The sequence below is a fragment of the Polypterus senegalus genome, chromosome 14 (genome assembly GCF_016835505.1).
Source record: "Polypterus senegalus isolate Bchr_013 chromosome 14, ASM1683550v1, whole genome shotgun sequence".
NCBI classification, from domain to species: Eukaryota; Metazoa; Chordata; class Cladistia; order Polypteriformes; family Polypteridae; genus Polypterus; species Polypterus senegalus.
This window is the reverse complement of record NC_053167.1, coordinates 3,112,463-3,139,785: the sequence shown is the minus strand read 5'-3', so window position 1 is coordinate 3,139,785 and position 27,323 is coordinate 3,112,463. Positions and strand designations below refer to the sequence as shown.

General features: G+C 39.0%; 1 protein-coding gene across 1 annotated transcript; it reads right to left on the bottom strand.

Moving 5' to 3' along the window:
* Positions 1-408: 408 nt before the first annotated feature.
* LOC120514826 lies at positions 409-21,513 on the bottom strand. Its single transcript, XM_039735419.1, has 5 exons — positions 21,435-21,513; positions 8,925-9,058; positions 7,040-7,256; positions 2,313-2,509; positions 409-668 (listed from the first exon to the last, which is right to left on the bottom strand). The coding sequence occupies exons 1-5, from the start codon at positions 21,463-21,465 to the stop codon at positions 639-641; spliced, it is 609 nt and encodes a 202-aa protein (XP_039591353.1). The 5' UTR covers positions 21,466-21,513; the 3' UTR covers positions 409-638.
* Between the last annotated feature and the right edge of the window lie 5,810 nt (positions 21,514-27,323).

The following is a 27,323-nucleotide window of genomic DNA, read 5'->3' as shown; positions in this document are numbered from 1 at the left end:
GTTCAGCTTTATTATACTTGAAAAACTTCATTAGGATCAACACCTCCATTTTAGAATAATGCAAAGTTTTTGGTATCCACCCCACAACTGCACAGTTACAACAAGCCTCCCCAATAATATTTTTGTAATAATTGAAGCTGGAACAATATCAGTAACATGCAAAATCTCATGAAAATTGGTTGAGCCATTTTTGCGTGACTGGCAAACAGACAAACAAACAGACAAGGTGTGAACGGAGGGGTGAAATGAGGCCTTTAGTGCGTACAACAGAAATGAGAACATCAAACAAAGCATAACAACAAAAAAAATCGCCTGAGGGTATTAGAAGTTTACTTACTGTATATACATATAGGAGCGGTAAAAGTAGTAGACACAAAATAAATAAATCCAACAAGGTCATAAAAAAAATAATAAAATAAAAAATAAAAATAAATCTTTATTGGACCAGCACAACCTGATATATAAATAACTGTCATCATTTGCACAGTCAGTTCATATTCATATATTTTGCAGTGATTTTAATGCATCAGGAGTTATTTTCCCCCTTACTTGTGTCAAATGCATCAGCCAGGGCGCTGTGATCTCTTGAAGTCTTCTGATCGTTGCTTCTGATGATAAAGATCGAATGTTGGAGAATCTTATGTTTTTTTCCTCACTCTGAAAATTATCTGTATGTAATGAGGAAAATAACGTTATATGTATGTCCCTCCATGGAGGCCATTCATTTCACCTTAAGTAGAGTTAAATTATTCTTCATTACAATTGAAAATACAGTAGGGTCCCTAGCACAGATCCTAAACAAGCACATTAAATAGCTTCGCTGGTATTTTTTTTCAGCCACCTACTAAACACCTACTCAGTTCCATAAATATCAAATGGTGAAATAGCTGCTGAAAACAACACAGACTATTTTTTTTTTTTTTGTGTGTCTCCCTTCTGTTCAGCAGACAGAAATCATCTGATTTATAAGTGAATCTCACTAATGAGGTCTCAGACAGATGGTAGGGAGCGGGGTGCCAGTCATGAATCAGTGGGCTGAAAGGACCTTGTAATCTTATTCGATCAGAAGTCAGAACGGACAGTCTCTACCATGGAAGTGCCTAAACAAAGTGCTTCAGGAGCCCTTTAGGTGTAAGCCACCAAGCTAGTCATGGGCTGACCAGTCAAAATAGATAGGGGGGCTTCACTGAAAGAGCTATCAAACTCCATTAAAGGTAATACTGAAACCCAATTGACTTCTGGATCTACTGGAGTCCTGACTATTGGGATGTAATGGGCCACTGGAAGGATTAACTGTGTACCTGAGCCCTAAGAGTGGAACTTTCAAAAGGGTAGAGGTCTACGATTATATATTTTTATTGTGCTTTTGACTGACACTTTTATCCAAAGCAACTTAGAATATCAACATTCATTAAAACTGTAGCCATTTTTTAGCAGCTGCAGGGAAGACATTTTAGTTGACTTGCTGAGTGTCACACAGTAAGTTAGAAATGGGAATTGAACTGAGAACAGGGCAGTTTGAGACCTTATGCCAGGGGTAAGAGTGCAGGTTTCATTCTAACCCTTTTCCTAATCAGAAACCAGTTTCACTGCTAAATAAATTCATTTTTTCTACATTTTAATAGCTCTGTTTTTAAGGATTCTGTGCTCTTCTTCATTAAATGACAGCCAAATAGAAATGAGACGTGAAACGAGCCAACAGATAACCAGCTAAATTGGGGCTTCAAACTCCAACCAATTTCACTCCAATCACTTTCTTAATGAGAAGCTGATTCTTGCTGTTAATTAAGCCCGTTATTTAATTCCATGGCCAGTTGCTGCTCCCATTCTGCCACAGCAGACATTTCCAAAACTGTTGATTTTCTGTTTTTTCTAAGGACATTGTCAAAATGTTTTGGTGACTTGAGAGATCAACCTTACTGAGACCTTCACCTTTCTTTATTTTCAGATATTGTGTGATGGGCACAGATATGCTGGTCATGTGGCGGATCGTTTTGTGTCTTATTATTATTTGACTGCAAATTTTTAGAGAATAAAAGAAACAAAGGGGCCTGAGTCAAGTTCATTAAAATTAAGGAAAAAGATTTTAATTAGCAGCAAAAACTGGTCACTAATGAAGAAGATGCTTAGAATGAAAACCTGCAGCCACTGCAGCCCTCCAGGACCGGAGTTCGACACTCGTGCCTTATATCTTAGCCACTACATCAGCATATAGCCACCTTGAGTTATCATTCTTTACTACTTCAGCACTCTGTGGTTTAAAACACATTTCATTTATTTAAGTAAAAACATAGCTACAGTATAATACTTACCAATGTAAGGCAAACAGACAGGACCATTTTAACCACACTAACAAGTGTGAAACCTGTGGCCAAGACACCAAAAGACAGTTCTATCTGCTGGTCCTGACAATTAGCTGAAGAATTGACAGTCAAATTCAACGTCACCAGAGATGACTGGCTGTCGAGGGTTGGCGAAGGAGAGGACCGCATCAATGGAACTGTGCAGTCTGTACAGCGAGAAGAAAAAACAGAAGTCAGTGCCAAATCTGGTAACTAAGCTTGTATGATATTATGAGGACCTGAAAGATGTGAAATGTTTTCATTGTAATTAAAAAAAAATGGTACATCTTCCAGTAATGGTGTAGAAAGTCTGAAATATACTCATAGCTATAAGCAAGGTCTGTTTCACATTGCTAAAGCTAAGAAAAGAGCACATTTAAAAGGCAAATAAATTAAATGATCAAAGCACAGTAGAGCGGGAAAGGGAGGGAGAGAGAGACAGACAGACAGACAGACAGCCACTGTGGCGGAGGCTTTCTTGTGATTAGTAGCTACACTGGCCATTGGGCTGATGGAGCTCTCCTTTAGTGCAACGGCAGAGAAGACTAATGTGTAATCCAGTGGCTTGAGTTGAAGCCCTACTACACCTGTCTTACGATGAGTGTGTGTGGAATGGATGAGGCCAAACATTGAGCTTGAGCTCATTGCCAGGATTGAATTCTTGAGGAGAAGCAATAAATCATTTCGAACATACACATTGTGATAAAGGACACGGGCTAACAGGCATCCCAGCCAGGCAAGGAATCAAGCCTGATCGGAGATAAATTTTCAATTTTAAAGAGGTTCTGCCTGTCCAGGAAGTACTTCCTGGGTATAAGGTTGTGGTACTAGAAGTACTCCCAGGTCTGGAATAAAAGAAGCCACTCCATCTCACCCAGGTCCATACAGACACACAAACACATGAACCAAGGGAGCATTTCACAGGCTCTGTACAAGTAAAACATGGTGAGACACTAGTGGTGTGACAGAGTTATTAACTTCCTTCCTCTCTTTAACCTTATAGTGGAGGATGAGAACCAGGAAGACCTGTGATGTCACTAATCCCCATCAATCTCCCGTAGTCCAATCGCTTCCTCTACTTAAGAGCTGCTCAAACAAGAAGTTGCCATTCATCCATGGACTAGTGTAGAACTTTTTTCTCAGGAAATCCTTAAAGGGGTCGTTTATTGCCACGAATTACATGGGGTATCGACTCTGAGCCCCAATACTTTGCATGTTTGCCACTTTTTTCCTATTATATCTATATACTAGGGGGCTTCAAACCACCAACCCCACACATCCCCCCACAAACCGTCTGCATTACGCGCCAACCACTTCGCGTCTCTACTGCTCACGTTGTGAAGAGGGGCACTGAACACACCCCAAGGAGATGCAATATATATATATATATATACACACACACACACACACACACACACACAGATATATACATATATATACATATCTACATATATACTGTATATACACATATATATATATATATATCTACATATATATAAGGGGTGGGACTCAATTAAAAAATTAATGTATATACACATATATATATACAAATCTACATACATATATATATAATTAATTAGAGGCTGTGTAATAATTAATCTTCATTAATCGAATGTAATCACACATGAAAATTTGCCCCAAATCGCAAATGTTTTTTTTAATTTAAAAGGGTTTTAGTAGGCGACAGAATCAAATAATAGACATGGACATGAATATTGTAAACTCAAGCTCTTTTAATTTCTGAAAAAAAATGCTTTTAAACTGCATTTCAATTCAAAACAGAAACAAAAATATCATCCCTGGCTAAAATTGGGCAGACTTAAAAATAAAGTGGTAGTTTAAGTACTTTTTAGAATGGTATTGTCTTTAAATAATAATAACAAAATTTCAACATAAAGTGCAGTTTTCTTCCTAACAAAATAAGGCAGAAACATAAAAAGGTAATTTGACCAGCTTCACCTTTAAACTCTGAGTAACCTTAGCCAAAATTATTTTGTACATTAGGCTAAAACAGTGTGATCATTGAACATTTTGTAATTAGATGTATTTAGAATTACTAACGGTCACGGAAGTCCAATGATCCCCAGTAAGAGCCACAAAGTCCGCTTTCTGTAATGCATCTAATTTTGCTTGCTTTTCAGTGGGCACAAAACCATGCTTTTATCAAGGCTTCCGTCGGGTAGTCTTTTGAAATGAAATTTTCCTCCGATCAGTCGTAGGAACGCGCTTTATTCCGACTCTAACATTTTTGTAGCTCTGATGTGTGCATCAATGTAATCGATATACCAGGAAATCATGCATTGACAAAAGTTCCCCTTTGCTTGGAATTGAAAGTGTGATTAAATGCGTTATTTTTTTTAATGCATTATGGAGTACATGCATCGAAGCTTCTCAGCTGTGCTTGTGCTAAGAAAAGGAAACATTTTAAAAATAACGTAACATGATTGTGAATGTAATAGTTTTGTGACCGTTATGAGTGTTGCTGTCATCAAGAATTTGATTATAATTTCTTTCAATCAGGTTCGTATTTGGACAGTTTGCACAAAACCACGCTTTTATCAAGGCTTCCGTCAGGTAGTCTTTTGAAATGTAATTTGCTTCCGATCAGTCTTGGGAATGCGCTTTGTATCCATTATTCATAAAGCTTCAATTGGTGACCTGTCTTTCTGCGTTAACCGCATATTTTTCATACTTCCCAAACCAAGGGATGCGAGGGTAAAATGAATCGAAGCGCGTACATACTCAGTGCACCCCCTCTCGGGAATCGAACCTCGGACGCCGGCGCTAGAGGCGAAGCCTCTACCATTGCCCCACGACGTGTGGTTTGTCTATTTGAGAGTATGTAGATCGGGGTATATATATACATACATATATATACCCGTGCTTTGCAGCGGAGAAGTAGTGTGTTAAAGAAGTTATGAAAAAGAAAAGGGAACATTTTAAAAATAACGTAACATGATTGTCAATATACAGTAATTGTTTTCTGAGTGTTATGAGTGTTGCTGTCATCAAGGATTTGATTATCATTATTTCTTTCAATCAGGTTCGTATTTGTACGATGTGTTGTGTTCAAGTTACATTCCGTGTTTGTGAATCGTTGTAAAGATAACAGGTTTCATTCATCGATTCGTTTCTTACTGCATCAATAAACAGCTCGTCTTCCTCTTTATCTGAGATGTGACACACTGCATGCACGGGTTTTTTTTTACACCGTCTTCCTTTAGCGGGACATTGACTTTTTCCACCGTGTGCTTTGTTTCCGCAGTAGCTGCACTTATGAATATGCTTGTATGTATCACACGCTTCATATTTTTTTTGCTGCCTTCTCAATTGTGTAATTCGGTTTTTGTTCAGCACTCTTTGGAACTGTTGCTTTTGTCTGTGCACTGCGTCAGTTCACATGAGACGCTCAGTGTACATGCATCGAAGGTTCACAGCTGTGCTGGTGCCATCTTGTGCGATGTCCACGGCTGTATTTAATGTTAGCTAAGACCCGGCACTTAAAACTTTCTCTCGCAGTTTCGCTGAGTTTGTGCCAAACACCACCCTGACCATCTCATTTTCCTCTGCATAAGCACAGTCCTTCACCCGTGAATATTTACCGGCAGTGTTTCTATTGGATTGCCGCTGACGGACAGCCTTATATGGGCAGGCACTAAATTACGTGGGAGGTGTAACTCCGCCTCCCACGGGCAGCAGCAGAAGTCTATTATAGTATATGGACGAAAAAATAGGTTCCAGTTATGACCATTACGCGTAGAATTTCAAAATGAAAACTGCCCAACTTTTGTAAGTAAGCTGTAAGGAATGAGCCTGCCAAATTTCAGCCTTCCGCCTACACAGGAAGTTGGAGAATTAGTGATGAGTGAGTGAGTGAATCAGTGAGTGAGTCAGTGAGGGCTTTGCCTTTTATTAGTATAGATATATATAATACACATACACACACAAACTAAATTAGCAGTTTAACATTTAATCTATACATTTTTATAAAAAAACTTTTTCATACAACTAAGCTTTTAAGTTCTAGATCAGGCTAAAAAATATGAGGAGTAAACTGAGAATTAGGTGCAAACAGGGGCCCTTCAGCAGCCAACGACTAGGGAATGGTTCAAATTTGGAAATTTGCTGCTGTTTGGAATCAGTAATAACTACTATAACAATATGCTGCCTATTTGGTTTTATTTTTTTTAATTTTGGTTATTTTTATAGGAAACATACTATAATCACTTTTCCACTGTCATGCAAATGCCATTATTTTTATAGAAATAACCCTATGGATATCATCATCGAGACCTTTGGTCTTTTGGTAAAAATGGTTGACAGCTCAGCTCAAGTGGACAGTGGATTCAAGCAGTGAACTATGCTTAAAGGGCAACAGTTTAAGGTCACAAACATAAACGGAACATACAGTATACTGTATACACAGAGCAAAGCTAAATAAAAATCAAAGCTGAGAGATATCAGTTTCTTAGAAGACACACGAAACCTGAAAAATGCTGAAAGCAAACAACAGTCCACCTCTGAGACAACAGAGCAACAAGATGCTGCTTACATACAACCGACTAATTAGTGGGCATGTTTCCTGGAAACCAAAAATGAAGCAAGTAAAGACAAAGCACAAGGCATGGCAAACAAAAAGCATGCAGAAAGGCATTGCCAGTTTATTATGGAAAGAAGTAAAAAAAAGATTATCTTACTTGTAACATTTAAATTGACCAATGATTCTTTGTTAGCTCCTCCAATGTTTGCTGAAAGCATGCATATGTATGTCCCAGAATCTTCAGGCCGAGCGTTAGGAAGAATGAGGGACTCGTTCTGTGAGAGATGTATATCTCTGGCAAACGACTGGTACTTATTGACTTTGTTATGTATTTGTGTCTTCTGAACAATTCCATTTCTTTGAGAAGCGATAACCTATAATGGAAGAACTAAAATGAAAATCAGATCAAAATAAGAAGAACTAAAATGAAAATCGGATCAAAATAATTCTTAAGAAGTATCGTGCTAAAACTATGGCATGGCAGAAAGGAATGACACTACATAGACTTTAAATAGGTTTTCTTTAAAACTAATTCATATGGAACACCCATATACTGTACATGGGAAGTCTGTTCTTTTCCCATCACCCAGCAACTGTTTTGTGACTGCTGAAAATGAGGTCGAGGATATACATTCCAGGTTTGATGGATGAGTGGACCAAGAATTGCTTCATTCTCCAATGAAATCTTGGGATTGTCACTAGAACTGGCCAAGTGGGCATCATACTACCAGAATAACTGCAACACGTCTCATTGCCCAAGAAAATGTGTGCATGTGTCAGAAAATGACTGGTAATTTTCTTCCCTACTTTTTTTAAACTTCAGGTTTTTATTTAAACACTAAATAACATGCAGACTTGTGATGGGCACAGATGAGCTGGTTGTGTGGTGGCTTGTTTTGTGCCTCACTATTATTTGACTGCTAATTAAGGAAAAAAGAAACAAAGAGATTATGTCACTACAATAAAGGCCTTTAAGGTTATGAAAGTAGTTTGAAATATTTAAACTACTGACTTGTCAAAAGTAAAACCTCTCTTCCAAAGTCAATGAGTTATATTTCAAATGTAATACAGATGCATTGCATTTTATACGTGGGACGTTCAAAAGGTTTCTGCACTTTCATATTTTCATTGGAAATGGTGAAGGCAGGAGGAGTAGTAATTGGTCGTGTCTGAGACTGTCATGCGACTTGGAAAACTGCATTGCAAAGGAAGTTGACTGTAGAAACGTGATGCAATTTGTTTTTGAAATTCTTAATAAATAGAGTGCGAAAACGTTTTGAACGTCCATCGCATTATTACACATTGTTTATATTGATCAAATTGTTTTCTCGTGTGCTTGATGTGGTAAGGTTTAGCATTCTGATGTTAATATATTAATGTTGCAAATGTATGTAAAGTATCGGAGCCTGTACTCAGTGAGGAACGCTCTGCAAAACCAGATGGTATTAAACTTATGCGTGTCATGGGGTGAATAGTTATGCTTTTGCACTGTATATTTTTAACTTTGCACAGATCTGTTTTCCCTTTGTAATTAAAGGATATTTTTTTGTTCATCAGTGTCAAAAAAGCCAAATTAAATCCACTGTACAGTAATTTAAAGTTGTGTAAGAATAAAATGTGAAAACCCTCAAGGAGTAGGCACTGCAAATTGATTCTGAGGCTGTCCATTCAGTTGAACAGATGAATGATGATAGATGTTCTAATCACACGCACAATAAAGCATACTTTAATGAACAAACTAGTTCTACTAAAATTGACTGTTGTGGAGCGGTTGGAGCTGCTGCGTCACATTTCCCAGGAAGTGGTTTTGAATAATTTGGTTTCCTCCTGCATTTTAAGGAGTTAAAGGTTACCTTACTTGGACATTCCTAGTTAGTCCTCTTTTAACGATTGAGGGTGGATGTTTAGGTGGTCTGTGACGGACAGGTTCCCCTTTTAGATCTGGCTCCTGACGCTGCCTGGTAGGGTTTTGGCTCTAATAATTTTGCATCAGATAAAACAGTTTAAAATTGAATTTTTTTTTTTTTTAGAATTTGCATTACCTTATACCAGTAGACTACTCTGTAGTTGCTGAATTTCTGTGCAGCTACACAGGGCAGTATAGCGTTAGATCCACATTCTGTAGAGATGACCTCAAAAGGCTGACAAAGCACATTCTGGAGCAGGAAGATCAATACTGGATAAAAAAAAAGAAATATTGTCTTCTAGTTATATCTCTTTATGGCAATCAACAAAATTAACAGATAATAAAAGAACCGTAACATTCAAATTTCTATAATGTTACGGGCAAACTAGAAAAAAAAATAGAGCACAGAGGTGGCAAGGCAAAGAGATGCAAAATATTTTGAAGAAGTGTCCAGGAAGAATCCATCATGCAATCTGAGTAGCACGCAGTAAATTTGCTAGTTTTAAATGAACTAAGTGTATTAAAAATTGTAGGATTCATATATGTAATTTACTGTGTACATCTTTGTTTTCTCCTGTTTCTTTAATTTCAGGGAAAATATGTAATTTATTGGGCTGGTTTTAGTAGATTTTGAGGTATCTTTAGACTAGGGATTTTTGCAGGATCTCAAACTTAATCCACATTTGATATCTATTGCGATACAAGGTCCATAATGCGATATTGACGAAAATGTAATTCAAAAAATTGTGAATTCTGAAGTTTTACAGTAAAAGTGTAAGTATTTGCGTGCTAATTTCAAAGCCAAACAGGACGAAATAGGATTATACAAAGAATACCTCTAACGTAACATGAAACATAATTTACAGTACTTTCAAATTATTACATTTTGCTGTAATGTAAAATAGTTAGTTCTATTATGCATATTTAACAAATCCCCTGAAAATAACAATCTGTTTAAATTGTACATCCGCATCCTCATACGCGAGCAGAAGAACCGCAAAGTGGCTAGCGTGTCGCGCCCGCCCGTAGGATGGCAAGCGAAGCGAACAGGGGGCAGAACCCCCAAGTCTAAATTAAATATGTCTGACTACAGGCTTCGTAATTATTTAGTGACCAGATTAAGAGCTAATGATTAGAAGTCGACGGGCGCTTCTTTCAGCTTCAACAACAAAGTGTTTTATGGTAATTCTGTCTAATAATGTAAATGCATAAAGGTACTGATTTTAAAACGCATCTAACAAGTCATTTTAATTTTACATAACATGTGGGCTGTGTTCAAATGGAAAAAAAAGTTTTTAGTTTAGGATATTTAACACGAGTTGGTGTAATCAAATCAGTATGAGTCATGGCATTTCCTTGGGTGAGATAAACTTTTGACAGATATTGTTCAGTGAGGCAAATAAGAAAAAAAAAGCATTTTGTATTCAGCTGTGGCAATTTCTTTTTGTTTCCTCAGAAGTTCAGAATCCGTGTGCCTGTTTATTTTTTTTTCTTGGCATAATGTGCAATTTCAATGTTTCAGTAAATGTCTGGAAACTGAAACCTTCTGCAAATGGCATGTCTCAGAATTCTGAGTGAACAGACGCCCCATGACCTGGGCCTACAATAATGCTGCCATCTCTCTTGCATGTTTTAAAAGGAGGCTGGCATCAGAACTATCATTTCTCTTCCAATAACCCATACTGTATATGTGAAAGGAAACTGGCCGATCTGGATGAACACAGAAAATGTGTCACAGTGTTGCTGACCACCCTTTCTGATACACACCTCTTCACCCTTACAAATGGCAGTGAGCCTGTGAAGGAGTTAGTAACCTCGGACAAGGTGACGAGGTGATTTAGAGAGCCATTAAATGTTGACAGTTTTTACGGATGGAGAGTATAAATAGTTAAAAGCAGATGCACCTTGCTGGGGGTTGGGTGGGTACAAGTGTAACCTTTTTCTACTGCTGTGGCACAGGAGTGCGTGTGGCTTGAGGTTTATCAGAGCGGCATATCAGTCATTGGAGGGGGGATGTTTCTTAGCCACATAGTGTGAACTGTCAGCAAAACTGGGGCTACACGTGGGTGCACGACAGAGAGAGCAGACAGGCCGAAGCAGTGCTGTGGTGATGAGAAACGCGTGCCACGTAATTAGTTGTTCTAATCATGGGGCAGCTGAGCGGAGTGAACATGTCTTTTGGAAAATATTTAAGTTCCAGGGTAGGTATGACAGAGAGGTGTGTGAGCAGGGAAGCTTGTGGGTAGAGATCTGATTCTAGTAGTGCTGTGCAGAAGGGAACGGTGCATATCTGAGGGCCTGTGTTTCTGTAGAATGAGGAGAATCATCGTGCTGGGCAGTATGATAGGGCATCGCAGACATCTAAAGGGTGTCCACCTTTATTGCATACCCTCCAACAGTAAAGGCTATAAGGTTGTAAAACCACTGGGGAGCAATTTGCTTGACATTACATTTTTTTTTTTATTTTTGAAGTTTTTCATTGCAATAATCACTTTTTCGAAGAAAACCAAAAACCACATCTCACCTAATCGATATTTTTACCCCCAGAGTTGTTTTCTAAGTAGCTCAATTTGGCAGAAAAAAAACACGCACTTGTCAATCCTGGTAATCAAGTTAAGTCTGTCAAGTTGGGGAGCATGCACAGGTACAGTGTGTTGCTGCACCCACCACACAATGAAACAGCTCGGGATCCCGGTTGGCAACCCCCCAGGCAGACGTGCGGTCCAGTCCCACCCTCCGGCAAATGACCCTCTATCTGCCGCAGCCAGGTGTTACGTGGGCGACCCCTTGGCCTGGTCCAGACACTCGGATTCCCAACAATGAGGATCTTACGAGCTGGATCAGCCTCGGAGAAACACGACACATGGCCGTAGTGCGTAACTGACGCTTCCTCACAATGCAGGTAATGTGCCTCATTTGGGACTCTATGAGCAACGGCTCTTAATCGACACAAAGTCAAACCAGTGGTACCCAAAGATTCTCTAAAGAGACACAGTACCAAAAGAGTCCAGTCTTTGTCTCAGGTCACTGGATAGCGTCCATGTCTCGTAAACATATAGCAAGACAGGAGCACCAGGACTCTAAAGACTTGGACCTTCGTCCTTTGTTGAGATATTGGGAATGCCACACACCCCTTTCCAGTGACATCATGACCCTCCCATGCTCTCCCAATCCGTCTACTGACTTCACAGGAAGAGTCACAAGAGACATGAATGTCACTGCCGAGGCAAGTAAACTTCTCAACAAGGTCGACACTCGCTCCGCAGACAGACACACTGCTGATGGCTGTGCCCAAGAGGTCATTAAAGGCCTGGATCTTGGCTTTTATCCAGGACACTTGCAAGCCCAGACACTGCGACTCCTCACTCAGTCTCTCGAGCACCCCAATCAGAGGCTCCGTTGACTCAGCGAAGATCACAGCATCGTCAGCAAAGTCAAGATCAGTTAATCTTTCTTCGCCAACAGGTGCCCCACAGCCGCTGGACCGCACGACCTTGCCCAACACCCAGTCCATACAAGCACTGAACAGAGTAGGAGCAGAACACACTCCTGATGAACTCCAGAATCAACTGGGAAAAACACAGAGGTCCTGCCTCCACTCTGCACAGCACTCACAATAATACTGGTAACATAAGGGCAAAAATGTGCTTCGTCAGCCCAAGACTCTAGACTAGAAATATTCAAGATGCCAGTCCTATCTGTATCACTGACCAAGTGTGTGACTGTGGTTAAAGGATCTGGGCTTGTAACTTGAAGTCTGCCCATTCGAATCCCGGCAGTGACAGAAGGAATGCTACTTTGTACTTGTGAGCCCTTAACTGGCAATTGCTCCAGGGGTGCTGTACAAATAGCTCACCCTGCGCTCTGACCCCAAAAACTCTGTGTCTCTGGAGAGTAAGTTGGGGTATGTTAAAAATGACAAACTCCTAATATAAGAAATTGTATATGGCCATTAAAGAATTAAAAATCACAAAAAAAAAAAAATACTACAATACCTTTGAATAACGTTAACTATAAGATGGCACTGAATAAAAATCATTACAAGTATAATTTGATGTGCTGCCATGGTGGGGTAACAATTTTGTGCAACTTTTAGTTTAAAACATTCATGTATGCTACTTATTGTGCTGAGGTTAAAGTGACAGTAACTTGTCTTTGCCCAATTAGCACACTTAGGGTGCCATTACATGAACGTTCGACCCAATTTTAGGTGGGCACAGAAAGTCAGTAGAAGACAAATGAAGGTCTGTCTACATGCAAGTACCTGGAGGGTCTCTACTCTCTTAAAACATGTGGGGATCTGTTAACCCCAACATTACTGAAGAATGCACTTTGGGGCAGTGGCACCGATTGTTAATTGCTTGTGACTGTTAATGTCATCCTGACCAAATTAGGGTGCCAGTTATAACATATTCTGATATTTACTGCGAGCGGCCTTAGTAAAATGCATCTGATAATAGTGCTGAATCCAGAATATAGGAATGTCAAGAAAACAGGATCAGTAGTGTGTTAGGCACTCCATCTGTGATTACATTTTGACTGTGGCATATTTTTTATTGTACACAAATTCAACTTACTAATGTTTAAAGGATTTGTGTGTTCTTTTACTTTTAGTTTCAAAAATCCCATCCCATCATGTAAGAGTCGTTTGCTAGTTATTTAAGCTATACTAAATGTTTGCCTATATATTAGTGCATAGCCTATGGGATGTTCTTATAACCCCCGCAAGCTGAATTGATTTGGCATTTTCGAACTATTTCTAGTCTCTCTGACTACAGCTTAGTCTCAGTTTAGTCACCTGCCTTGACGAGAGTAAGACATGGAGGGTAACATTGCCTTCACGTGCCCAGTAGTACGTACTGTAAAGCAAGCTCTATTGAACATGCAGTGCTGCACATTTAAGGCGAAGTAAAGCATCTTTAAGTAAAGAAACGACTAAAGTTAGACAAGAAACATTTAGAGAAGAAATATTCTTTTGTTTTTTTGCTTTTTATTCTACATGTCTAACAACCTTTTTTTCTTTTTTATTATTATGCGGACTGTTTGCCTTACATTTTCACTAATTCTTAAAAAAAAAAAAAAAAAAAATTGTTCTGAGAGTTTTCTTTTGGCCCGTGTTTGGCCCATGCTCGATCCTGCCTTACTCACCAGCAGCTACACATCATATTATACGACATTATCAAGTCCAGTTAAACCAGTTCAGGTTCATGATGCTGGGATCAAGGCAAGTATCAGGGCACCAGTTCATCTCAGAGCTGAACAGAATCACTAAAAAAAACTGACTAGGGTGTGTTTGTTGATGTGGGTGAAAAAATCCACACAGACAAGGGGAGAATGTGCCAACTCCACACAGGCAGTGACTAGGTTCAGGATTCAAACCCAAAGCGCTTGGCACCGTGTCATCGTGCTGCCCATGTTTTAGCTTTTTGCTTGCCTATCTGCATATATACAGTAAGTATGTTGTTTGTGTGTAGTGGTTTTATTCAACCACAATAAAATGTGTTGTGGTAAGGCATAGGAAAGCAATTTTCAACCACTGTGAACAACAATGTTGCTAATAAAAAAACACAGAAAAATGTATACCGATATTTTTTAATGATAACACAATGTGGCACAGTGGTTAAGACTACAGCCTGAAAGCACCAGGTATCGCAGTTCAGTCTTCTGCCTGGTTGGTGTGGGTTTTGCACATTCTTTTAACGTCTCTGTGGGATTTTCTACAGGTACTACTCTGACTTTTTTGGTTAGGTGTGTTCCTTGATGTTGGCTCCAGCTTGTTTGAAAACTAAGCCTACACTCTTTCTAAGGAAATGCAACACTGTAGCCTAATATTGATTGCTGCTCCTGAATGTTCCATCATGTCATATACTGCACATCAATTCCCATTACTGAGGTAGTGGTTCATCAGTGAGTTAATGGACTAGCTGGAGGCCATCAACCTGAGGGGTCACTGCATTATACCCCCCTACTCCTTTAACTAAGAACACCTTGGGAAAGCGGTTATGATGGTAAAGGAGAAGCACATAGTACAGCCATATTGAAATGGGTCCCGTAATGGTGTCCATGAAGGAGAATCAGGCTGGGATGCTTACTCATTAGCGGAACTTATACAGTCCATCAACCCATCCATCCTCTTCCGTTTATCAGAGATCGGGTCGCGGGGGCAGCAGCTTAAGCAGAGATGCTCGGACTTTCCTCTCCCCGGCAACTTCTTCTAGCTCTTCCGGGGGAATCTCGAGGCGTTCCCAGGACAGCCAAGAGACATAGTTCCTCCAGCATGTCCTGGGGCCTCCTCCCGGTTAGACGTGCCCAGAACACCACACCAGGGAGGCATTGAGGTGACATCCTGATCAAATACCCGAGCCACCTCATCTGACTCTTCTTGATGATCCTAGGAGCTCTGTTGTCCGGGGCTTTATGCCCCTGGTAGGGTCACCCAAGGCAAACTGGTCCTAGGTGAGGGATGAGACAAAGAGCGGTTCAGTACAGTTCCCTGTACTGTTCTGTAGTTCCCTACAGATTTTATTTTTTCTCCAGCCGTCTGGAGTTTTTTTGTTTTTTCTGTCCCCTGTCCATTGAACCTTACTCTTATTCGATGTTAATTATTGTTGATTTATTTTGTTTTATAATTGTCTTTCATTTTTCTATTCTTTAATATGTAAAGCACTTTGAGCTACTGTTTGTATGAAAATGTGCTATAATAAATAAATGTTGTTGTTGTTGTTAACCTCCTATGAAGAACAAAAACTTTGGACGGCGTTTTCCCACGCCCAGATGCGGGTCACCGGGGCCCCTCTCTGGAGCCAGGCCTGGAGGTGGGGCTTGATGGCGAGCGCCTGGTGGCCGGGCCTGCACCCATGGGGCTCGGCCGGGCACAGCCCTAAGAGGCAACACGGGTCCACCTTCTCATGGGCACACCACCTGTAGGAGGGGCCAAGGAGGTCGGGTGCATTGTGAGTTGAGTGGTGGTCGAAGGCGGGGACCTTGGCGGTTCATTCCTCGGCTACAGAAGCTGGCTCTTGGGACTTATACAATCCACTGTGCAATATTCCAAACTCCTTTGCCTTACAGTTTTTAAAGCATGCATTAGCAACTCTTACATTAGTGGACCAAATTGCAGTAACTAGAGAAAGCCAACGTGGGCACAGGGAGGTCATGGAAACAACAGAATGAGCTGGAATAAGAACCCACAGTCCCGGAGCCATGAGTCAAAAGTGCCAGCGCCCCAGATTTAAAAACCCCTCTCTACACAAAGCATAACTAGTTTCATTTTTAAAAGTGCAATGACAAGAAATTAGATTCAATGGCTGTAACATATGTAAGACTGCAATTTTTAAATCTTCCAAATAATTTCAAAGTAATATGAACGTGAATATTTATAACCTGAATTTGCCTTTTAAAAAGCCACCAGCAGCTCAGACTATCAGTTTAGGAAGACAAATAAAAACTATCAGGTCAGTAAGAGTGAATACATCATGTTTGCCATTCTTGTGATACAACAGTGTGTCCAATACGGATCACTGAAACTATCACTTTTGACTTTTGCAAGTCGCTGATCTTGTAAACACACTTTTTTTTTGCAGTATTCCATGCGCATTATTTACTTTCAGACAAAAATAAAACACAGGGCAACCAATGTGTTGACAGGCTCCTCTAACTCTCACTTTTGTTAAATGCTTGGTGGTGGTGGTGGTGAAACAGCTGAGGGAATGGAAAGCTGCAGGGATCTGTGGTACCCGGGGTGAACTTCTCCAGGCTGGTGGTAAGGCTGTCCCCCTGGCATTGCAAGCAATCTTTGCTTCTATTTGCGAGACTGGCATCATCCCAACTGACTGGAAAACAGGACTTGTCGTCCGTATCTGGAAAGGGAAGGGTGGTTGCCTGGATTGCAGCAACTACAGGGGGATAGCACCGCTCTCGGTACCGGGTACGGTCCTTGCTAGGGTTGTCCTCACTAGGATCTGTGATCACTTGCTCACCTACCAGCGAGTTTTTCCAAGTTCCTTTTAATGGTGTATGAAACCGTAACATTGAAACCTTAGCCTTCTTTGCAATTTCCCTAAATGAGTGACTTTTACTTTTATGGGTTATAACGGTTTGTGTTCCTTTGCTAATTTAGTTTTTCTCATCATTATGACAGCAATATACAGTACAATATTATGCAAACAATGCTGCATTGTGTGCAGCAACACGATTTGTTCGCTCTTTGCTTTTCTACAGACTGAGAGTTTATAAATAACCAACAAAAGTTGGGACACCTGTAGGAATTGCCTGAATCAACTTTTAAGGCTTAATTAACTTCCATTGCTACAGAAAAGCGGCAAACTGTTAACCCATTACTTGCTCCTTAAAAGAGGCTTTTTATATAACTGACAATTACATTATTTTACACTTTTTGGCAGCCTAAACTTTTTTTTTTTTAAACCTCTGGCAGTTTAACGTTTATGTTTGTACCATTTCAGGTTATTCACTGGAACTGAACTGCCCAAATGTCAGTAAAAATGTGGTTGTTAGGCTTACATTTCCTTCCTCAGCATAAATCAGAAACCGATGAATTCACAAATGTAACTGCTGTCCATGCAGTTTGCAGGCCATTTTAGTTAAAAGCATAATGATTCTGTAGTGAAGATATAAGAAAATAAACCTTTACAAAACTTGGATTTTCAAAATTGCAGAAAATGCATACATACACAAATAAATAAATCAATATCAGTACAGAGCACCCTCCTTCTCTATCGATGACCTCCAAGTGACCAACAATGTGAGCCAATTCTACTTTTCATAAGGTGAAGGCCAGCCTCAATTCACACAACAATCCGCCTATTTTATCAAAGCAGCCTTTAACATCGAGTGCTTCAGCTCTCCTGTCACTGATAATCAAAGGGCGGCAAGATGAGTGCATTTCACAACACAGAAAACAACAAAAGCCGCTGCCCCAGATTTGATTTTAACATCTGTGCTAAGGCACTGTGCACATCAAGTGTCACCAATTCTCACCAAGGTAGACAATCCGCAAATAATGGTAGAATATCCGCATATCCAGGTATGAAAAGATCAAAATTAATGTGCGCCAAATTAACATCATTCTGGACCAACACTTTGAAATGCCTCTCAGACAGCCTTGGTGTCACAAACCCTCCTAATCCACTAACAGTTGTGTTTGGTGGGCTCACAGAGGGGCTTAAAGTGGAGGAGGACAAACAAACTGGAATTGCCTTTACTACACTATTGGCACATAAACTTATCTTGCTCAACTGGAAGAATCCTAACCCACCTCGTCTAAGTCAGTGGGTAACTGATGTTTTATATTATTTGAAATTGGAAAAAATCAAATTCTCACTTAGAGGATCTGTGCAGAACTTTTTCAAAACCTGGCAGGATCTGATTAATAACATTTTAGAATAAGCTCTTAAAGCACTGAGGAAGCAGATTCTCCCTCCATTTCTTTTTCTTCTCCATTTATCTTGATGCACTTATTAATTCATCGATTTACTTATTTTTTACTCGGTTTAAGTTGTATTCTGTTGGCCATGCTCTCTTTCGCAGGGGTGGAGGTTGATTTGTTTTCAATCCTATTTTTGTAAAAATGGATCTATTTGTATGGAATGTTGTGCGATTATAGTAAAATCCATTAAATTTAAAAAATAAATAAAAAAGATATATAATAATAATATATTTATCCCCAAGGGCAGGGGTCCTCAATCCCAGTCCTGGAGAGCCGCAGTGGCTGCAGGTTTTTGTTCTGACCTGGTTTCTTAATTAGAAAGCAATTCTTGCCAATAAAGCACTAACAAGCTATGAAATTAAATTAACTCTGCTATGTCAGGTCATTCTCATATCCTAGATTTTCTTTCCCTTTCTATCATGCAAATGATTTGAAGGCTAAAATGGACGAGTAATTCTCAGTCCTTCACTTTTTTTCTCTTCATTTTTCTTCCAAGTATTTAATTAAACCCAATAGTGCAGATAAATACACACAGGTGTAAATGTAAATAAGCTAAATGGAGAAATGCTGCTCTCTCTTGTCATTTGCATGTCATTGATAATAAGGAGCAATTAAAATAGCTGTTTAAGACAAAATTAAGCAATAAGGGCTCAAAATCACTAAAGTGAAGCAGAAGCAATAAGTGCTTTTATTAAGCAACTGGGTTGGAGCAAAAAACCTGCAGCCACTGCGGCTCTCCAGGACCGTGATTGAGGACCCCTGGCCAAGGGGAAAGTAAGATTTTACAGAGGCTCCAAAAAAAACTTAACTTCTGGCTTGGTTTAACAATTCTGTTATTATGTCATAATAAGGAAGTCTGTAATCACAGCCAAACGTGCCTCAACTAAGTACATGATATAATTATGTCAATGAAATATCCATCCATTTTCTAACCCGCTGAATCCGAATAGGGTCACGGGGGTCTGCCGGAGCCAATCCCAGCCAACACAGGGCATGTGGAAGACGAATGTTCTCTTCGTTCCCTTGTACTAATTCATGTCTGAGAAGTAAGCTTTACAAAACCATGTAACAGCATGCTTTGTTTTAGCAAACAGAAAAATGTTTGTGCAAAGGACTCAAGGTCTGAGCATTCCACACATGAGTCTGCCTTATCACGTTTTCCCTTAGCTTACATCTGAACGCCATAACGAAAGGAGCCAAGAAATCAAGTTGCACAAGGGGCGTTGAAGGGGCTAAAGGTTTGTGTATAATAAATGTGTTGACTGTTACATTTTATAATGATATTAAATCACGCATTCTAGGGGTATAAAACTGGACCCCACCCAACAGACGGGGTTCAGAAGAGCCCTGACGCTGTCATGTATATTTGATTGTCTGCTTTTCTGAAACTCTTCTCACCGTGACTCTGAAAATAAAGCTGCTTTATAACCGCACCTGCTGTCAGGTCTGAGATTTCGTCCACAGGCACAAGGCAGGAACCAATCCTGGGCAGGGTGCCAACCCACCGCAGGACACACACACAAACACAACCACACACCAATCACACACTAGGGCCAATTTAGAATCGCCAATCCACCTAACCTGCATGTCTTTGGACTGTGGGAGGAAACCCATGCAGACACGGGGAGAACATGCAAACTCTACGCAGGGAGGACCCGGGAAGCGAACCCGGGTCCCCTAACTGCGAGGCAGCAGCGCTACCACTGCGCCACCCTCAATGAAATATTTCAGCTATTATTTTGTTGTTTTTTTTTTTTTTTTAAGTTTGCAAAAATTCCTAAAATCCAGTTTTTGCTTCATCATTCTGAGATATTGTGTGTTGATTGATGAGGGAAAATAAATTTCAATAATTTTAGCACCAGACTACCTACCACATAACACAATGTGAAAAAGTAAAGGGGTCTGAATACTTTCTGAAGGTATTGTACATTGATCTCCACTCTCTCAGGGGAACATTTAAATTACAAGTTGGAAAAAACTATCATTAGCATTGTTCAAGTATTTTTTTTAAGGGGAAAGTCCCAAGAGCAAAAAGAAACAACAAAATCAGAAATGAAAGCTATCATAAAATCTATCAAAGACTGGAAAAGCTAACAGCAATTAACTTGGAAAAAATCAGACATTTTATGTCACAAGTAAAGATACCTGAATATCAGAATGTTTGATTAAGCATTTACTTCAAAGAGTAGCCGACACCTCATTCCTTGGAATCAGCTGAAGAGTGTGCAGCCATTCCAAGTACAGAATTGCATTATTCTTAAAGTCAGCAAAACATTTCATTTAACATTCATAGTAAACTGACAGTTCCGCAAAAATCTGGGAGGCTGCAAAACATGGACTGACGCTAGTTAACCTGCATGATATTAGAGTGAATTCTGTCAATACTGAATAGAATTTGATTTTTCAATTTATACAAAGCTATCTGTTCTAGAAGTTCTTAACAGCAGCACTGGGAAGGTAATAGTTTGTAAAGCCATTACAGTGAACTAGTGAGTCAGTATTGGCTTACGTTTTTAAATGGTCAATTATTGCCATGTGTGTATAGTACACTAAATTCATACCTGAATGTGCTAATCAACATTTCTATATTATCTAACAAAAAAAACAATGGAACAGCAAATTGTTTGTGTTGAAATTATTATGCCTTTTAAGTTTAAGAATCGGCTAAATTTTGCAATTATTTAAAACTTATTAATTCAAAGCACTAATGTAAATTTCAGACCTCGATATCTGTCTTTATTGTCATGACCTAAATCTTCCTGGACTTATTAAGTAATTACAACACAGTCCAACAGGAAAGAAATAAAAATAGCAATAGAGGGGCATGCTAGAAGGTTCATTTGCAAAATGATATATTTATTTTTTAATCCTCAAGAAATTTTAAAATCAAAAATCAACTTAAGCTAATTAGACAGAAAATGATTATTATAAATACCATAATAAAAACAACCTAGTAGGAAAGAGAAACAGGCAAAACATTTCTTACTTCAGTACCTTGTCACTGTTATTTGCTAAAAAGAACTCATAGTTTTAATTAAACAGGAGCCTTCAATGTTTAAAAAACTGTTATAGCAATGAACGTAAACTGCAGAATATTCATTTCTATAACTGCTTCACCCATAATGTAAAGTTCAGTTTGCATTTGTCATTTTTCCGTCACCTTCTTTTTCAGAAAACGCTCACAACAATGCAGCTACTCACCCTGACATTTTGACAAAGAATAACCTCTCATTGTTATAAATAATCCACTTCCTGTGCTGTGTGCCCCCAGACAAACGTACCATCAGTGGTGCCTGCCTTAAATTTATCAGTTCGAAGACTCACACCCCTCAATAAATTCATGCATGTCGTGTAAACGGAAAAAAGTTTCAGACTTCTTTGTAAAACGAAACTTAGACGAACTCACTGTTCTCATACTTTATTAAAGTTTCTTGATATTTGGGATTTTTTTTTTTTTGTTTTTCCCAGACATCTGGTCCATTTTATAGATTGCATAAATAAAAATTATTTTAAAGAAAGATCATCCACAACATACAGTGTAAAAAGTTATTAAAGAGAGCCATCTAAGGAATGGCAGCTGCCACTCTGAAGTCACGGGAGTCGGCTTCACAGTTATTAAAGATTTTTTTATTCTATTAAAACGAGTTGAGGATTAGAGATGGAGGCTGATCAAGGGAGGCCATAGTGAGGAGTAGGCAGTCACAAGAGAGGGAATGGCAGACGTGCTGTTTGACATGTTGTAGAAAAAAAATTGCAACTCTTTATTGATTTATTTTTTAGATTAGTTTTAAAATTTCTGTAAATTGTGAAACTCCCTAAGAAAGAAAACATTTTAGTCTACTGAGAGAGTGAACACGAGCCGCACCATTGTCCATTAACTGCCATACATCTGACAGCCTTGCCAAGAAGCTAAATGTGGCCATTTAGACACACGGGACTTGTAGATATAGTGACAGCATGATTTAATGATAGTTCTTTAAACACTGTGGCTGTTAAGTAACCCACTCACGTGACTAAGGTCTCAGTAGCTTCACTGCAAGTGGCAACCTTAGCATACCAGGAACATCACTGCCATCAGGAGCTATCTAGCCACACAGTAACGGTCTGTGACCGACTTCAATTCAAATCCATGTGTTCCGAATCCTAAACAAAAAGGACAACACTTATAATTAATATAAACAGACAACACATTTTCACTTAATGTTAAAACAAATATTTACATAATACATAAATCTGTTTTGAGAAATGTATCCTTGCATTACTTTCTACGTTATTAAAGAGGGCAGTCTTATTTAACGTTTAAACAGCAATTATTCTATTAAGAGGGTCAATATCAATTATGAAATCAAACTTTGCACCCCTAGTTTAAATAGTGATTGTAGCACATTTTGATAATTTTCAACTACCCATCCACTTTCCGAGCCTGCTGTATTCTTTGAAGGGTTGCAGTGCATCTTAACACCACTGGGAACAAGGATGGAACCAGCAGTCCATCACAGTTCAGAGATATTTTTAGTAGAAGTAACTCATTCGCCATTTAGGAATGGAGAGTTGTAATATTTGCAAAGATACCAACAATGTCCATGCCTTAAGAAATAAACACACACACACGTATACAGACACAGCCATACCTGGGATAACGTCTCCGACTACCTTAGGGTATGTGGAGTAAACTGACCAGTATCTCTGAAATGAACATCCTGAATTCTCAGTCTGTCAGTTCTCTATTCTCTTTGAAGAAAAGGCAATGAATTGCTTGTTTCCTTTTATTAGAGCCATATGATCTATAAATGACAGTAAACACAAGATAAAAATCTGCCTCTAATTAGAAAGTAAAGGTGCTCATACGGAAGCAGAAAATAGCAATCTGAAAGCAGATGTCTAATGGTTCAATACTGTAATATTAAGTGTAGAAATTTCATGTAATTTATAGATATTTTGTACATGTGCAGTAATTAAGATTTATTTTAAAAGAGCAGTTTTTTTTTCCACACTCGCAACCCTTCACAGCATTTATATACTCCCACACATTACCGGGCCAATACAGAATATTACCATTTGGCCTTTCATGTCTGACATTTGGGAGGAAACCAAAATACCCATGAAACACCTGCTTTAGCGCAGAGACAAAATGCACTGTCGGCATGAATCGAACCTGCATATTTTGAAACTCAAATAACCCAAACAGTATTGCTAGGAGCAAGAACCTCTCTAAACAATATTGGATTCAAAGCAGAATGAAACCCTGGTCTGGACAGCGGTTCACTAAATGGCACAGACACGAACTGCACTCACAATGAGACCAAAATAGAGTTAATTCAAAATGCATGAAATTGGAATGTGGGGAGAAGGCTGGAATACCCTGAGACAACCCTCCCATGTCACTGCTAGAAATTACAAACTCCTAAGTGGAAACCAGGGGTCCTCAATCACAGTCCTGGCTGAAGGTTTTTCCTCCAACACATTGCTTAATAAGAAGCACGTATTGCTCAAGTAACACTTCTGCTTCACTTTAGTTGTCTCGCTCGTTAAGATTTTGAACCCTTATTGCTAATTTTAGTCTTTAACAGTTGTATTCTTAGTTTTTAATTGCTCCTAATTAGCAATAAGATGCAAATGACAAAAGAGACCAGGGGCCTCATGTATAAACGGTGCGTACGCACAGAAATGTTGCATAAGAACTTTTCCACGTTCAAATCGCGATGCATAAAACCTACACTTGGCGTAAAGCCACGCACTTTTCCACGGTACCTCATGCCTTGTCGTACGCAAGTTCTCCGCTCGGTTTTGCAGACTGGCGGCAACCAGCGTCAAAGCAGTGCTACTGTTCCTGTGTGGTTACTCATTATTTTCCTGACACCGCTTTATAAATACACTGAAACTAACCGCATATTGTTTATTAGTGTAATGCATCTGATTGTAATTAACTCGTAACAATATAATGGTCCAGGGAACAGCCATAGTATTCCAAATACCATAACTGCTTTAGCGTTGTTACTCTCACTTCTTCTTCTTTCAGCTCCTCCCATTAGGAGTTGCCACAGCGGATCATCTTTTTCCATATTATTCTCACTGCACGACTCGGAGTATTTATATCACTGTATCTGAATGTGAATCACAGCAGCAGCTGATCGGAAAGAGAATTATCGGTATACAGCTTTAAGGACACGCTGTCTCAGCCACTGCAAAACGTTTTAAAGCCTTTCCTGTACAGACCTCGCAGTTCAGAAACAGTTTCATCCTAAGAACTTTAAATGCACTCAATCAATAGCACCTTGTAGAACTGTTTGTACTTATAAGTACAATCACCCCACTGTAAACTTGCACTATAGTTATAATATCGCACAACCTGAGCCACTTTATAAAGCGCGTATTTACATATGATGACAATATCATTTTTAAGGTGAAATGCAGCAAAATATGTTTGTTAAATTATACACATAAAACTTTAACTTCATTTAAATAATCTATATTCTTCACTGGGAGTGTCGTGATGGATAGAATAATTAAACATGTACTACGAAGAAATTTCAATGTTCTTTAAACGTTTTGAAGAATCGGTGCTAAGCTTACAGATGGCTTAACGTCTATTACAGAGCTGATTGTGTGGCGATCGGTTACTTGGGGAAAAAAAAGCACTGACTGCAGTGACGGCTACGCCAATATATATTGAATATAAAACAGAAAGAGAAAATAACAACACAGCTAAAAACGCAGCGACAAATTTCTACAATAAATTATTTCATCGAAGTGAAACACATGTTTAATAACGTGCTTTAACTCCTATCATCATGAAAATGACATCACGTATACATCTCAGTATTTTAGTTATTCAGAGAGCTGTAATATCACAAATGTAATGGACTCTGTGTCCAGTTGGAGGAAGAGAGCCAGTTTAAGATGCAAGTAGTGATTCACACACATAGATCACATACGAGTAGAAGATCAAATACAAAACAAAGCATTTAACGTGCTACTTTAATTACGATGTGATTTGAGAAACTGGTTCATTAAACGATTTTAAGATGAAGTTTATAATGTTCTACTAAATGAAAAAATAAACTACGTGATTAAAGTGGAAATGTCGAGATTGAAGTTGACATTTCGTGCTTCTTCCCCACCGTGTGCCTTTTTTCTCTGTACCCTAATAAACTTTCATATGACACTCAGACAGTGGGCTTACAACTCGGCTTTTCACGGCGACTTTGATATGTGACTTCTTTTTTATTTCCGGCACTGTGCGATTTTATGAATGTGAGCTTTCAAGATTCTCCAACACGCTATGTCACTCAATCAACTTCATTTTGTTGATTATACCACGGTTTATTTGAACAAATAGTATGTTTTTCCTTTGCCTCCACTTGGTATTCGCTGAAATTCTTATATTTTCCCCTGTGCTTCTCCCATTGTCTTTTCACAGAAGGCTGCGCTTAAGGGCGACTTATATTGATTTACATATTCAAAGAGGCGTAATTCTGGGAGGATTTGGGGCGTTACATAATGCGCGTGCACGAGCGTTAGTTTTCACGCTGATCGGGATTTATGTAGCGGAAGAACGTGGAAGTTGGAGTACGCACAGATTCCTCCATCTGGATTTTTCTGTGCGTAAGCACATTTCGGCTTTTGTGCTTACGCCACGTTATAGTGCGAGTTCTACGCACGGCGTTACACATGAGGCCCCAGAAGTGTGTGTTTATCGTGCATTATTGTGTTTAATTAAATACTTGGTAGGAAAGTGAACAGAAAAAAGTGAAGGACTGAGAACTCCTCCTCCATTTTAGCCTTCAAATCATTTGGATGATATCCTTAGAAAGGGGAAGAAAATCTAGGATGTAAGAATTACCTGACATAGCAGAGTTAAAACACTAACAAGCCATGACATTAAATTATTGGCAAGAATTGTTTTCTAATTAAGCAACCGGGTTAGAACAAAACCTGCAGCCACTGCAGCCCTCCAGGACTGTGATTGAGGACCCCTGCTGTAAACAGTGAGTGGGCCGGGGCTTGAACCCACTGTCCTGGTAGCAGTTCTAACCATGGCGACTGGTACACAATTCCAGCAATTAATAAAAATGTAAGGTCTGGTGGGGAATCCATTAGATTATGTTTGACCTTTTAATTATAAAGCTGTTCCTCATATTGCTATTCTCGATTTGTAGCACTTAGTCGAGACTGACATGCTGCTCTGACTATATTTTGTACTCTTTTAATCGGGTCATTACAAACAGGGTGAGGTTTTAAGATTGATATTACTCCTTAGCTTTTTCACAACTCACTTTCAGTCAATGTTGGGTCAATCACACTGACCTGAATACATGCCTTGTAAACAGGAAATAAGAAAACATGTGTCCTGTCCCACATAATGCACACAATCACACACATAGAAAGTGAAACTCAGAATATGCTTTACAGAAAGTGTTTCTGTCTGAACAAACTGTTCAGGTATTCTATTAGCTTATGAAATACTTTGATAAAAATGGCAACTTGATGGCACAAAAAAGGAAGTAATACAACAGATACTTGAGAAAGAGAGAGAGATGCATGAACCTTCAGAAACCTTAATGCTTATTCATTTCTGCAATAAAACACTAGTGAAAGCATCGAGTGTTTAACTATCATATGTATAATCAGTTAATCTAACGTGCCAGCATTCCCAGTACAATTCACAGCTTTACATGGTAGTTACAGTACATTTGTGCAATTTGAATTTATAGTACATCAATTTACAGCAGAACTTGGTAAGCAAAAACATATTAAAAAAATCAATTAAATTACTTATATATTTCCCCTCTATTTGTGGATGTTTTTAACAATGAATAGCTTCAAATCTTTAGAAAAAATGTAAACTGGATACAGGTAACCTGAGAAAACATATGACACAATTTTGAAATTGCCATTTAACATATTTAATACAGTTATTCAACACCAATACTAAGCAAGTGAAAAGGTAACTGCCCACTTAGTTACTTACCCAACCAGATGACTAAAATGAGCCTAAGCTGACTGAACACAGTCAGACTTGACTGCAGCCAGCCCTGTTGAATTGAAACCTCACCATTAATTGACCCCCTCTATGAGAGTGAAGTAGTC

Excerpts from the sequence above, each read along its gene's own strand:
- LOC120514826 (XM_039735419.1), bottom strand. The coding sequence starts at position 21,465 with ATGAGAGGTTATTCTTTGTCAAAATGTCAGG. Across the intron at positions 2,510-7,039 it reads GGTCAATTTAAATGTTACAA|ACTGCACAGTTCCATTGATG; the intron begins GTAAGATAATCT and ends CTCGCTGTACAG. Across the intron at positions 669-2,312 it reads TGTCTGTTTGCCTTACATTG|ATAATTTTCAGAGTGAGGAA; the intron begins GTAAGTATTATA and ends CATTACATACAG.